This window comes from Thalassophryne amazonica, chromosome 23, assembly GCF_902500255.1.
Source record: "Thalassophryne amazonica chromosome 23, fThaAma1.1, whole genome shotgun sequence".
NCBI classification, from domain to species: Eukaryota; Metazoa; Chordata; class Actinopteri; order Batrachoidiformes; family Batrachoididae; genus Thalassophryne; species Thalassophryne amazonica.
In genome coordinates, this window is record NC_047125.1 from 22012592 (window position 1) to 22028390 (window position 15799).

General features: G+C 47.0%; 1 protein-coding gene across 1 annotated transcript; it reads right to left on the minus strand.

Moving 5' to 3' along the window:
* Window positions 1-917: 917 nt before the first annotated feature.
* Window positions 918-12914, minus strand: LOC117505399 (carbohydrate sulfotransferase 12-like). Its single transcript, XM_034165045.1, has 4 exons — window positions 12815-12914; window positions 12289-12425; window positions 1287-1500; window positions 918-1165 (listed from the first exon to the last, which is right to left on the minus strand). The coding sequence occupies exons 1-4, from the start codon at window positions 12912-12914 to the stop codon at window positions 918-920; spliced, it is 699 nt and encodes a 232-aa protein (XP_034020936.1).
* Between the last annotated feature and the right edge of the window lie 2885 nt (window positions 12915-15799).

Genomic DNA, 15799 nt, shown 5'->3' on the forward strand with positions numbered 1-15799 from the left:
TGGCTGTGGTGAGGAAGGACATGCAGGTGGTTGGTGTGAGAGAGGAAGAGACAGAGGACAGGGTGAGATGGAATTGATCTGCTGTGGCGACCCCAAACAGGAACAGCCGAAAGAAGAAGTAGAATGAAATATGAAGTGTCCCTTATATTAAAATTAAAGTGTCTCAAGTTGTGGTTATGAAAACATGCAAATAGAAAAACGAGACCCAACAGATGTTTCATTTCAAAAGACCTGCACCACAACAGCACTTTTTGAAACAATTTATTGACTGAAATGGTAAACAGAAATGTTTTTTATCAACGACTAAAGTGTCTCGACTAAAATACATTCAGTTCTTTTTTTGACTAAAACTAAAATGAACAGATTTTCTTTGACTAAAACATGACAAAATAAAAATGGTATGTGAAAGACTAAAACTAAAATGACTTTTGACAAAAGACTATGACCAAATAAAAAAAAAAAAACAGGTGACAAAATTAACACTAGTTTAGCAGCTCTATGTCCCTTGCTAAACACAGTTTGGGCCAAGATCTGCCTCTCTGTCCTGTGTCACCTGACAGTTTGCCGGAATTACTTTGAGGCTACTTTGCCTCAGCATGTGTATGTATGTGTGTGTGTGTGTGTATATTAAACAAATAATGAATGTTTATGGGTTCAGTGGTACAAATATTTCATGAGGTGCAAGTTGGAATGTTCCATTCAATGAGGCCAAGCCTAAAATGTCCAAAAATACTGAACAATTTCATTGAGTGTTTTCAGGAGCCCAGAGTCATCTCATGATAAATAAAATCAAAATGCCTTATTTTGTCCACATCCTAAAATTGGAGAAAAATTACTCAGTCCAAACATATACAAATCAACCTAAAAAGCTTTACAGAGAGGATCCACAAGCATCTTAAAATGGATGTTGAAGTGGCTTATTCATCAAGCAGAGAATTTGGTTTTTCATATCCAAACAGCCTGAAGTCTTCCTTGTACATATGGTAGAGCTTCCTTCTGTCCTCTAGGGGCACAGTTCTGAACCAGTCCAACACCATGTTGGGGGAAGTCATGTTTTCATAGGACGGGGGGAACTTAATGTCATCCTGAAGGTTTAAGAGATTGAGCAGCTCTTCAGCATCATCTTGGAGAGTCTCCTGATGACCAATAAAATCAAACTTGAGGACAAAAACAGAAAACATAACTGTAGAGCAGAATCAATTGTAGTTCTTCTCATTGCATGAGTTTACTTCCTAATACACCCAATGTTTTAAATGTTAGTTTTCATAAATCACCTTAGTGTATGTGGCAAGGGTGGCACAGGCAATGCATCTGCCTCCAGTGAGGTTCAAAGGGCACGTTCTTCTCCGTCTGAGGGTCCAGCAGGTACTGAACGAAGTTATTGAATGATGGGAACAGACCTGATGTAAACGTCTCACGCACAGAAGGTTTTGGTTCAGGTAGATGACCAAAAAGACTCAACATATGCCAGGCATAACGTTTATCTTCTTTGTCTTTCGGCTGTTCCTGTTAGGGGTCGCCACAGAAGATCAATCGTTTCCATTTCACCCTGTCCTCTGTATCTTCCTCTGTCACACCAACCACCTGCATGTCCTCCCTCAGCACATCCATCTCTTCTTCATTGTCTTGGCCCAGCAGTAGCTCAGTTTCCACCGGCACCCTGTTGGGCAACAGCACCAGTGGCGGACGTTGTTAACCCTTGCCTCAACCGAAACGGTATGGAAATTCGATTCTTAGTCTGCATAGATGGGTTGGCTTGTTTTACGCCGGATGCCCTTCCTGATGCAACCCTCCTCATTTATCTGGGCTTGGGACTGGCACTCAGAATGTACTGGCTGCACACCCATGTGACTGAGTTCTAGGCATAACGTTTATAATAAGGCCAGTTGAACTTCTGCAACTTGTCTTGAAAGGCAGAAGGTCTCGAACAAACAGGAGCTTGGTGTAGTGCTTCAGTTTTATCTGTCGTTAAGAGAAGGACTTGAAAACTTTAATATAACAGTCATATTAAAGGACAATTTAATTTTTTTTACTTTAGTCATATTAAAATATTGTTGCCAAGCCTTTAAGTGCACGACTCATCTTCTACATTTGCATTTTGTGATATAAACCCCATTTTTCCTCAAATTTAGCAAAAATAAATATGGGGGCTTCAGGTTTTGGTTGCATCATTAATTTTTCTCAGCTCTCTTGAACACATCTTTTACTCAAACACTCACACATGTCTCCAATCACTAATTATACACAGGGTTTTGTTTTTTCCGCAATCCATTTTGGCCATTTAAAACAAAACAAAACCAATAAAAACAGTTTGCCTGCGCTCGCTGCTGCTTCAGTTTCCCTTGTACAGGTCAGTCTTGTTTTGGTGTGAGTTTTATTATGTACTGTCTGTTTCACTGAGACCTGTCCTTCATGTGGCACAAAAGGTCAAAGCTCAGTCACTTGATCGTGTCCACACTTATGTGGTTTATTCTGTTGTTCGAACCAAAGTGACAGTTCATTTAGATAAGCCTGATCTGAGATGACTGCACACACCCATGGACACTGATGACAGTGTGCAAGATTTTCTCCTCCTCTTCCTTTCAATGCTCTGATCACAGAACTGTCTCTTGCCAGAAAGGTGCAGCTCTGGTTGGACAGATTTTCCTAAAATTGTGCAGTTGAAATCTAAAATCAACTGTTTTTATATAGACTAAATTTGACCTTACGGCATGTTCTAACAGCTGTTTTGAATAATGGAGAAATCTGGGATCATGCAGTCAGTCATTAAATATTTAACCCATCTAATCTACATTATAATAGCCAAGTGGCCTGTGTGTGTGTGTGTGTGTGTGTGTGTGTGTGTGTGTGTGTGTGTGTGTGTGTGTGTGTGTGTGTGTGTGTGTGTGTGTGTGTGTGTGTGTGTGTGTGTGTGTGTGTGTGTGTGTGTGTGGCTTCAATCACGCAAAAACCGGGAAGAACTCGCATTTGCCATTTGGCATGCCTATGTGTTTTGGGTCAAGCATGATTGCTGCAAAAATGGAAAGTTTATAGGTCAAACATTTTTGGAGAACTCAGCAATTTTAGCGAACCAGTAAACAGTGGATGCTGTGGTGCAATGGACCATGGGAGTTCAGGGTTTTGAGGTTTTAAATGTTATTGTGGTTTATGTTAGTTTAACAGTGTTGTTTGTGTTCTTAATTTGTTGTATTTTTGTTGCTCAGTTGGTTTAGTCAGTTTAGATAAGAGTCATGTTGCTACAACCCCAATTCCAATGAAGTTGGGACGTTGTGTAAAATGTAAAGAAAAATGGAATACAAAGATGTGCAAATCCTTTTCTCTGTATATTCAGTTGAATACACCTCAAAGACAACATATTTAATGTTCAAACTGACAGACTTTATTGTTTGTTTTTTTGTAAATATTTGCTCACTTTGAAATGGATGCCTGCAACACATTTCAAAAAAGCTGGGGCAGTGGTATGTTTACCACTCTGTACTTTCACCTTGCCTTCTAACAACACTCAATAAGCATTTGGGAACTAAGGACACTAATTGTTGAAGCTTTGTAGGTGGATTTCTTTCCCATTCTTGCGTGATGTACGTCAGTTGTTCAACAGTCCGGGGTCTCCGTTGTCGTATTTTGCACTTCATACTGCGCAACACATTTTCAATGGCCGACAGGTCTGGACTGCAGGCAGGCCAGTCTAGTACCCGCACTATTTTACTACGAAGCCACGCTGTTGTAACATGTGCAGAATGTGGCTTGGCATTGTCTTGCTGAAATTAGCAGGGACGTCCCTGAAAAAGATGTTGCTTGGATGACAGCATGTGTTGCGCCAAAATCTCGATGTACCTTTCAGCATTGATGGTGCCATCACAGATGTGTACGTTGCCCATGCCATGGGCACTAACACACTCCCATACCATCACAGATGCTGGCTTTTGAACTTAGCGCTGGTAACAATCTGGATGGTCTTTTTCCTCTTTTGTCCAGAGGACACGACGTCCATGATTTCCAAAACAATTTGAAATGTGGACTCATCACACCACAGCGCACTTTTCTACTTGCGTCTGTCCAATTCAAATGAGCTTGGGCCCAGAGAAGGAGGCGGCATTTCTGGATGTTATTAATGTATGGCTTTCGCTTTTCATGGTAGAGTTTTAATAGCGATGAGCTGTGTTAAATGACAATGGTTTTCTGAAGTGTTCCTGAGCCCATGCGGTAAGATCCTTTACACAATGATGTTGGTTTTTAATTTAGTGCTGCCTGAGGGATTGAAGGTCACGGGCATTCAGTGTTGGTTTTCGGCCTTGCCGCTTACGTGTAGAAAGTTCTCCAGATTCTCAGAATCTTCTGATTATATTATGGACAGTAGATGATGGAATCCCTAAATTCCTTGCAATTGAACATTGAGAAATATTGTTCTGAAACTGTTGGACGATTTTCACGCAGTTGTTCACAAAGTGGTGATCCTCGCCCCATCTTTGCTTGTGAACGGCTGAACCTTTTGAGGATGCTCCTTTTATACACAATCATGACAACCTGTTTCCAATTAACCTGTTCACCTGTGGAATGTTCCATACAGGTGTTCTTTGAGCATTCATCAACTTTCCCAGTCTTTTGTCCCAACTTTTTTGAGACGTGTTGCAGGCATCCATTTCAAATTAAGCAAATATTGCTCAAAAACAAAGTTTATCAGTTTGAACATTAAATATCTTGTCCTTGTGGTGTATTCAATTGAATATATGTTGAAGAGGATTTGCAAATCATTGTTTTCTGTTTTTATTTATGTTTCACACAATGTCCCAACTGTTGGGGAAAGTGTAATGCACGGACCCACAACAGGGGGCGTAAATGAACGGTCAATAGATACAGATAAATAGATAAATAAATAGATAGATAAATACAATTTATTGCAGCAAATGTGCACAACAGGTCAGATACTGCTTTTAGTCAGTCAATCACAAAATACAACAGGTGATGTGTGGGCAGGCCCGAGGGTCTACATAACAGGACCCCCCCCCCTCAACGGGCGCCTCCTGGCGCCCAACCAGGCTTGTCGGGGTGTCGCTGGTAGAACTCGGCCAGGAGGGCCGGATCCAGGATGAAGCTCCTCTTCACCCAGGAGCGTTCTTCAGGTCCGTAACCCTCCCAGTCCACCAGATACTGGAGACTCCGACCCCTCCGGCGAACATCCAGGAGCCTGCGGACTGTCCACGCAGGCTCGCCATTGATGATGCGGGCAGGAGGCAGCGCTGGTCTGGGGGTGCAAAGTTCCGAGGTGTGGTATGGTTTGAGTTTGGAGACATGGAAAACTGGATGGATCCGCAGTGAAGCTGAAACTCCCAGCTTCACTGTTGCTGGACTGATGATTTTGGCGATCTTGAATGGTCCGATATATCCATCAGTTTTGGCGACTCCGTGTTGAGCGGGATGTTCTTTGTTGACAGCCAGACCTCCTGCTCGGGCTGATATTCTGGGGCCGGGGCGCGTCGGCGGTCTGCATGGCTCTTCGCCCTCATCCGGGCTTTCAGCAGGGCAGAGCGGGCTGTTCGCCATACCCGATGGCACCTCCTGAGGTGGGCCTGGACTGAGGGAACCCCGACCTCTCCCTCCACAGCCAGAAACAATGGGGGCTGGTACCCCAAACACGCTTCAAACGGGGAGAGGCCGGTTGCAGACAAGACTTGCCTGTTATGAGCGTACTCGATTCAGGCCAGATGTTGACTCCAGGCCGTCGGGTGCATGGAGGTCATACATCGCAAGGCCTGTTCCAGCTCTTGATTGGCCCGCTCTGCTTGTCCGTTGGTCTGTGGGTGGTACCCGGACGAAAGGCTCACGGTGGCCCCCAGTTCCATACAGAAGCTCCTCCAGACTTGCGAGGAGAACTGGGGCCCACGATCCGAGACGATGTTCACAGGGATACTATGCAGACGTACGACGTGGTGGACCAGGAGGTCTGCAGTCTCCTGGGCCGTCGGGAGCTTCGGGAGGGCCACGAAGTGGGCCGCCTTGGAGAACCGGTCCACTATCGTCAGGATGGTTGTCATTCCCTGGGACACAGGGAAACCCGTGACAAAGTCCAGGCCGATGTGGGACCAGGGGCGACGAGGCACTGGCAGCGGCTGGAGGAGTCCCTTCTCCGGTTGATTGACTGCCTTGCCCCTGGCACAGGTGGTACAGGCCCGGACATACTCCCGGACGTCGGCTTCCATAGACGCCCACCAGAACCGCTGCCGGACCACTGCCATGGTCCTTTGCACCCCTGGATGGCAGGTGAGCTTACAACCGTGACAGAAGTCCAACTGCAGTCCTAGCGTCTGGTGGGACGTACAACCGGTTTGGTGGTCAACCGCCAGGGTCCGGGTGACGCGTCAGGGCCTCCCTGACGATGTTCTCCACGTCCCACGTCAGTGTGGCGATGATAGTGGACTCCGGGATGATGTTTTCAGGTGAATCCGACAGCTCCATTTTGACTTCCTCTTCATGCACCCGGGACAGTGCATCTGACCGCTGGTTCTTGGTCCCGGGGCGATAGGTGATCCTGAAGTCAAAACGTCCAAAACATAGAGACCAACGGGCTTGCCTGGGATTCAGACGCTTAGCGGTCCGAATATACTCCAGGTTCCGATGGTCAGTGAAAACCGTGAATGGAACCACAGCTCCCTCCAACAAGTGTCTCCACTCCTCCAGGGCCTCTTTCACCACCAGGAGCTCCCGATTGCCGACGTCTTGTTCCGCTCTGCCGGGGTCAACCTGCGGGAGAAATAGGCACAGGGGTGGAGAACCTTATCGGACTCCCCACTCTGGGACAGCACAGCTTCTATCCCTGAGTCAGAGGCATCTACTTCCACAACAAACTGGCGGCTAGGATCGGGCTGCACCAGAACTGGCACAGTAGAGAACCGGTGTTTCAACTCCCTAAACGCGGCTTTGCACCGATCCGACCAGGTGAAGGGAACTTTTGGGGAGGTCAGGGCTGTAAGGGGACCAACAACCTGACTATAGCCCTTGATGAACCTCCGATAGAAATTTGCGAAGCCGAGGAACTGTTGCAGCTTCCTTCAGCTTACCGGTTGGGGCCAATCTCTCACCGCCGCTACCTTGGCCGGATTGGGTGCAACGGAGTTGGAGGAGATGATGAACTCCAGGAACGACAAAGAAGTACGGTGGAACTCGCACTTCTCGCCCTTCACAAACAGCCGGTTCTCCAACAACCGCTGCAGGACCTGACGTACATGCTTCACATGAGTCTCAGGATCCGAGGAGAAGATGAGAATATCGTCTAGGTATACGAAGACGAACCGATGCAGGAAGTCCCACAAGACGTCCTTTACCAATGCTTGGAACGTTGCGGGGGCGTTAGTGAGGCTGAACGGCATGACCAGGTACTCAAAGTGACCTAACGGGGTGTTAAATGCCGTCTTCTGTTCGTCTGCCTTCCGGATCCGAACCAGGTGATACGCATTCCTAAGATCCAATTTTGTAAATATTTTGGCTCCATGCAGGGGCGTGAACACTGAATCCAATAGGGGCAACGGGTATCGGTTGCGAACCGTGATCTCGTTCAGCCCTCTATAATCAATGCATGGACGGAGTCCGCCGTCCTTCTTGCCCACAAAAAAGAAACCAGCACCTAACGAGGAGGAAGAGTTCCGGATCAACCCGGCAGCTAAAGAGTCCCGGATGTAGGTCTCCATTGATTCGGGCTCGGGGCGTGAGAGGTTGTACAGCTTGCTGGACGGATACTCAGCGCCCGGGATCAAATCAATGGCACAATCATACGGTCGATGCGGGGGAAGCGTGAGTGCCAGATCTTTGCTGAAAACGTCAGCAAGATCGTGGTACTCAGCCGGCACCGCCGTGAGATTGGGAGGGACTCGAACCTCCTCTTTAGCAGTAGCACCAGGTGGGACCGAGGATCTTAAACACTCCCGGTTGCAGGTTTCGCTCCATTGAGCCACAACCCCAGATGGCCAATCGATCCGGGGATTGTGCTTACTAATCCATGGATAGCCCAAAATAACTCTGGAGGTAGAAGGTGTTACAAAGAACACGATCTCCTCCCCGTGGTTTCCAGACACAACCAGTATTATGGGCTGGGTCTGGTGTGTGATTAATGGAAGAAGGGTGCCATCGAGTGCCCGTACCTTCACTGGAGAAGGAAGGGCCACTAGAGGGAGCCCTACCTCCTTAGCCCATCTGCTGTCCAGCAGATTCCCCTCTGACCCCGTGTTGATAAGTGCTGGAGCATGAAGGGTTAAATCCCCACTGAGGATCATGACTGGGACTCGTGCGGATTTACATGCACTCCCCGTGTGTGTGTTATGGCCCACCCTTAGCCCAGTCTCTAAGGGCGAGTGTTGACATTTTGACCATTTGGGGCAGTTTTTCTGCGTGTGCTCCTTCGAGCCGCAGTGAAAACACTCCCCACTGACCAGCCTCCTTTGTCTATTTTCTGATTTTATCTTGGCCCTGCTCGTTTCCATAGCAACATCAGCAGGGGGAGCTGTCGTCACGCGGAGCGCTCTGGCTTTGGAGCGTGGGGAAGGCGGCGCCTTTTCGGACCCGGAAGGAAGAGGGACGGCTCGTGTCCGGCCACGCCCCTCGCCTCGCTCCCGTCGACGTTCCTCTAATCGGTTGTCTAACCATATAACGAGGTCGATAAGCCCGTCTAATTCCCGCGGCTCGTCCTTAGCCACCAGGTGCTCCTTAACGACCGGAGACAGTCCATTTACAAAGGCGGCGCGGAGCGCTACCGTATTCCAGCCGGCCCTCACTGCCGCGATGCGGAAGTCGACTGCATACTCAGCGGCGCTCCGACGCCCCTGCCGTATTGACAGCAGCACATTTGAAGCAGTTTCGCCTCGATTCGGGTGATCAAACACCTGTCTGAACTCCCTCACAAACCCAGTGTAAGTGGTTAGAAGCCATGAACTCTGTTCCCAAAGTGCCGTAGCCCAGGCGCGTGCCTCACCTCGAAGCAAATTAACGACATAAGCCACCTGGCTGGAGTCAGACGTGTACATGACGGGACGCTGTGCAAAGACAAGCAAGCACTGCATTAAGAAGTCCGCGCACGTCTCAACACAACCTCCGTACATCTCCGGGGGGCTAATGTATGCTTCAAGGGGGGGGGGTTCGTTGAACGACCACTGGAGGGTCTCTGTTTAGCAACAGGTCCGCAGGGGGAGGAGCAGCAGCCGCGCCCTGTGCACGCGCTTCCACCTGAGCAGTGAGAGCCTCCATCCTACAATCGAGCAGTATGTTCTGCTCGGTCACCAAATCCAGCCGAGTAGTGAGGGTGGTTAATATTTGCTGCAACTCACCCAATCTGCCTCCTGCTGGAGCCTGTGCACCTTGCATCTCCATTGATCGTTCAACAGATGGTATGTGCCCCACGGAGTCCATGACGCTGGCCGAGATATCCTGTTGGGGAAAGTGTAATGCACAACCCACAACAGGGGGCGTAAATGAACGGGCAATAGATAAGCCAATAAATACAATTTATTGCAGCAAATGTGCACAACAGGTCAGATACTGCTTTTAGTCAGTCAATCACAAAATACAACAGGTGACATGTGGACAGGCCCGAGGGTAGGAGACGCCTATCCAGAGAAGAGCCGGGACCCACAAGGTTCCACCGCCAACGGAGACCTGCAGCCGCCAAGTCCTGAGTCCCCAGGTGGCCTCTGCTTCCAGCTGTCAGATCCGTTACTCCTGGCAGGAACAAAAACAGGTTAATGGTGGGTGTGTGGACACCCAGTAAGCAGTCAGCTGAGGGGAAAATCTACCACTCCCAGAAACAGGAACGCTGAGAACGTGCAGTACCAATAGTATGCTTAATGATCAGGAAAGTGAGGAGTGGGAAACGCCAACTCCCTCCAACCTCCACAAACCCAGCTCCAAGCTGCGAGCATACAAAGGTTACGACTGCAAACTCAGTAGCAAGTAATGTGCGAACGGCATAAAAACGGCTGAGAAAGGTTACCTGCGTGGTAAGCTGATATCTCAGCAGAGATGTGGTGTCTCCTCCAGGCTTTTATGGTGATGATGATGTTGATTGCTGACAGCTGTCAGTCCTGGCTCCTGGATGGCAACTGCGCCCTCTGGTGCCTGAAACCCGACAACAGGCAGGGCGCCCTCTGGCGTTGGCCAGCAGTACCTCCTCTTTGGGCGGCCCACATAACACCAACTCTATTGGAATTGGGGTTGTATTACCATGAGTGACTTAAGTTTCATGTTGTTACCATGAGTGAAATGTTTTGTGGTTTCAATGTCTTCAGGCACAGTCTTTGTTTCTCAAATTAAAACCACGTGCGTGCGTGTGTGCAACTTTGACAAGGAACAAACAGAGCACAGTTGTCATTTGCTGTTTGACATGCTGTTTTGGATTAAGGATAAACGGGACCAAAACATAGCACTGATTGGACTAATAGTTTTGGAGAAGCAATGAGTATTAGCTGACATTGCTAATTACATTTTGGACTCGCACACCTTTCTAGCAGGTGGCAGTAAATCATCAATCAAAATGTTTTTTTTCTGAAGCTTGGTTAAATAATGTTAACATTAATGTTATTAATGTTCTTGCATTTTATAATTCAAAAATGTTTTGCTGGTTTGCCCTGGCTATCTTACCCGAGATGTTTGCACTGTATTTTGTTGCATATTTGTTATTTCTGTTGCCTGATTTTGCATTTATTATATTGTTTGCTGTACTCTGCATTGAAAAAAACCCCCAAAGCAAACCTGAATTTATCCTTCAATGTGTCCTAACTTTGGTTACATTAAAGGTTGCCAACGAGACTGAAACTCGCTTTCAGACAATACATAAGAAAGAACCTGTGAGTATGTAAGTTTTGAAGTTCGTTAACACTGACCTGTTGCTCTGGTTTTGGGAGTTGATTCAAGAAAGTGAACTTATAGCTAGGAGCAATGTCAGTATCTGAATGTCAGTATCTTGATCTGGCTTGATCTGGTTCAAGACAATCGTCAGCCTCTTCCCGTTTGTACACATCACCTGTGCAAACAGTGACGCAAGAAAGTATGTGTGGTGTCCAGAAGAAAACCAGTAGGGGGCCTCACCCCCTATTAAAGGCTGGATCTGCCTCTGACGGAGTTCTTAGTGTTGGAGAAGACGGATAAGCAACAGGTGGATTCTGTGTACATAGCTGTAAATAAAGTTGTCGTTATTTTCAAAAGACTCTTTTTTTCCCTGGATACCCATCACTGTAAACACAACAGGATGTTTTGCAGTCCACAAACAGCTCCTTCAAAATATATATTTGCAATGCAGTAATTTTCCCATCACAATCGGATTTTGACGCAGTTAGGCCCAGCGGCACCAAACTAGGACCTGATCATGGCTGGGCAGGTTCGAGAAATGAAACATAGCACAAATTCCCCCAGAAGACACAGTTTAGCATCTATCACAGTCAGCTTACTGACTAAAGCCACATGCACAATCCTAAACACATACCACCATTAACAGTCATCACAAACCAATCGGGCACAGGCACATCTTTTCAAAGTTTCAACACATTTCACCTCTCGCTGTTTTTCAGTTCCCTGCCTGGTGATCCCTCTGCCGCCACACCACCACCAGTTGGGCCTTGTCTGCCATGGGGGCTGGGGTTTGCCCTCTCCCTCCTCCATCATCAGGACTGTAGCTCATCTTGGCTCATCCCACCGCTCCAACGGGGAATAAAGTCGAATCAGATTCGTAACTCTGCAGTAACTTATGTAATGAATCACTTTCTTTAACATGTTGTCTTCTGGTGGAATTGCTTTCGGGTTAGCACAAATCGCAGATCTATAGTGCACCACAGTTACAGTTAGAGAGAAAAACACAACATGGAACACCTCAACTCTTGCGAGGTAATAGCAGCCAAATGTCCCAGGAAAAAGGCCATCAATTTTCAGTTGGTGTTTTCTCCAACCAAAAGGCAACATTACTATAATAAACATCAAACATCTTGTTCAGGTGATACAATGGTTTTGTAGTTTTTAATCTTCACTGGGTTTTTAGGACATCCCAAGATGAATCCCTGACAGTAAAATGATATTTCTTGGCCTGTTCAGGTTGTGCTGTGTCATTACAGACCATCCATCCATTTTTTGTACCCACTTACTCCAATTAAGGGTCACTGGAGGTGAAGCCATTACAGACCAAGTTGACCAATTTCCCCTAGAAAAAGTATGTCATTGTGGCCAGTCTTTAATTGCCTGGTGGGTGATCCCAAGATGCATCAGAGACATAAAAAAGAACAGCCCTTTGGCCGACGATGAATGTGTTTGCGCCATCACATGGACAGGGGCACTGAGAATGTAGCAGTAGATGACTTCATGTTCATCATTCTCAATGACGTTTTCCAGCTCCTTGCTGGTTAGATCTTCCAAATTCTGCTTCATCTGGGAAAATGCCTGTTTGTCAGTTTTGCACGTGTGTATTCAGCTGCTTTCTCAGTTCCTTCCGCTGTTTCCAGACCTCAAGAAGAATGGAAATGTTTCTGTGTGACGGCTTCTAGGAGTTTAGTAAATCAGATGTTCTTGTCCCTAAATTACTAATAAACTATAAATTATTCCTTTTTTGGTGGTGTCTTTTGCTTTAAGGAGTGGCACCTCAGTCACGATTATGTGAGTCACGTCACATAACACAACTGTTTACCATGTACCCATCCTTGAACATACAAACATATCTTACAGCAGTGAGCAGAAAAAGTAAATAATTATTCAAACGAACCACATCCGTGCTGAGCAGGACCTTATCATCTTATGCATCTGCACACACACACACCCACACACCCCGCCCCGCCCTGTTTTTTCTTGTTACCTGTCTTGTCATGTGATTTGGTGTTCCAGTAGTAATACATGACAGGAAGTGTGATGGTCACATACCCGAGGAGCAGCAGGAATCTTTTTGGAGTTCTCATTGCGGTTGGGTTTTTGTCTTGAATCAGTAAACAGACACAATCAGGTCTCAGATGTGCCACGTGTTTGGGGTGTTTCAGGTGGATTTGTAGACCACAATGTATGGCTGATTATCTTTCAGTTTCCTGATTCCAATCATGAATCCACATAAATTATGCATTAAAATGATCAGTCAGATGACTGAAGGCACACATAGAAGCTGCCTTGCACACACACAGCTGTTGGGATTCTGCTAATCGGCCTGTTGTCGGCTTCTGATAAACCAGTTTCACTTTAACTTTTCACTGCTGGGTAAATTCAAGGATCACAAACACAAAAAGAACGCACGAAAAATGAATAAAAAAATAAAACCCCAAACACTGTCATGTCATGTTCTTTCAAAAGCGGTAAAACAGTATTAGAAGTCACAATTTATCTCAGTATTAGATACACTGTCATTTACGCACTAAAAGCTGCTGCTTTTTTCACTCGCTTTGAACCCTGTCGCTTAGACAACCGAAATATGTCTATTAATGCATTGATTGGCAAAGTAAATGACACGTAGTAAATATAAATTCTTTCCTGTTAGTTTCAGTTGGATTCATGAAGAAAATAATCCACATAAAGCGTCCCGATTATCCAAAATGGTGTCTAAAATGGTGAAGAAAAGTTCCTCTGTAACACAGCTGCGCCATGAGAGCTCTCTCCCACCGAGTCTTGGCCCCTTTTTTTTTTGTCATGAAACATCTTCTGATGCGTAGCCAGGGCACATCATCAGTGAGGTACCTGAGGTCACTGGGTGTTTCCGGTCTTTCGAACATCAGACACCCTCTCTCAGGTGACCCATCTGAGGTTGATCAGGCCTCAACTTGTACCCTAGCAGCACTTGACCACGGATCCACCCTCTTTATTCAGAGCCACCTTGAGGCTTTCTCTGCTGCTTCTGTGTTGTTATGGATGGCCCTCCTCCTTCTCTCTCTCCTTTGATGCCAAGTGCCGTGTAGGCCCTGCACAGATACTGTCCAGCAAATCCTCTGCACCCTACCTCCACAGGCAAGCACCTAGCCTTCCAGCCTTGTCTGTGGCAGTCGCTGACTAGGTTGTCATACTTCTCCTTCTTCCGCTCAAAGGTCTCCCCCATTTGTTCTTCCCACAGCACAATGAGCTCCAGCTGCCGGCAGGCTGCTATCAAAGAACTTTCACAAGCTCTTTATCGGCTTCTCAGAGATGGTAGGGAGCGGTGTTCCTGTGATAGAGAAGCAGAACTTGTCTGCCACTCTGCTCTTTTTCAAGACCAAGGATCTTGATTTTGCAGGCTTGAATGACATCCTGGATCATCCCATTAGCCTCTCCAGCCCCGTCAAAATCCATCTGCCTCCAGGCACTGACTCGGTGGTCACTATCAGGTCATCCATAAAGGCACGGATTGGCGGTTGGTGGATCCCAGACTTAGACTTGGGACCTCTGCACTCTGGTTCTGCAGATTTCACCATCATGTTCATTGCCAGAGCGAACAGGATCACTGAGATGGTACGGCATGTGATGAGTCCCATCTCCAGTCTGTGCCACTCAGATGTTGTTGATCTTGCTGAGACCCTCAGGCTGAAGTCACCGTAGCAATCCAGGATGAGGTCTCTTTCTGCAGCTGGTGCCTCTCCAGGGTTTCAAGGGCCAGATTGTGGGGCATTGAGCCATAGGCATTGGCCAGATCTAGCCACAGCACCACCAGATCACGCTTGTTCTCCCTTGCCTCTCTGAGGAGCTGAGTGACCATGCCAGTGTGCTCTAAGCACCCTGGTACCCTGGGGATGGCGCCTCTCTGCATGGAGGTCTCTATGTATCCGTTCTTGAGGACGAAATCAGCCAGTCACTTAGATACAATGCTGAAAAAATCTTCCCTTCGAAACTGAGAAGCGAAATTATTCTGAACTGGCTGATGTTCTTGGAGTCCTCCTCAATTTAATTTTCAATTTATTTTCCTTTATATAGCACCAAATCACAACAGAGTTGCCTCAAGGCACTTCACACAGGTAAGGTCTAACCTTACCAACCCCCAGAGCAACAGTGGTAAGGAAAAACTCCCTCTGAGGAAGAAACCTCAAGCAGACCAGACTCAAAGGGGTGACCCTCTGCTTGGGCCATGCTACAAACATAAATTACAGAAATAATTCACAGAACAATTCACGGATGAATATACAAGAATTGCTGTTGGTGCACAGGACCAGAGGGTCACCAACACAAACACAACTCCCATCTCTGGATGGAGCTGCACCTTAAACAGAGAAAAAACAGAATCAGGCATCAGAAAGACAAAAAATACGGTATAATTTGCCAGCATTAATCAACAAGAAAAACAGAAGAAATACTAAGCTGATCAGAATTTAGGTGAAGTTGAGGCTGCGGCCCTCTCCAATTACTAATAACATGAATTAAAAGAGTAAAGCCCCGTTTACACATAGACGGTAAGAGCTCCCGGAAGCGTCCCGGAAGAGTTTTTGGCTGTCTTAAGGATCAAACGCCATTGTTAACGCTGGCACTAGGGGGCATGGCTTAGTTCCGGCTTTACCGGGAATTGTTGAAAAAATTATTCAACATGTCGAATAATTCCGGGAGCGCTCCCGGAGAATTCGCGTGACGACGGAGACAACGCGAACAACGGCGTTTCATACTTTTAATCGCCATTTCATCTTGCCCCTTCCTGTAGTGCCGCAGTTTACACCGCCATAATTGGCGGCCGGCGTTGTATCCCTAACCAACGGCGTGTAAAACGGCGAAAGGGCCCACATCGGCGTCCTCAAAGGCGTTTTAACCGGTGACATAGACAGACAAAATGGCGTCGCTAGCGGACAGTACACCGTTCTAAACGCCACCTCCCGGTTAACGGCGTTCCAAACGGCCGATAGGTGGC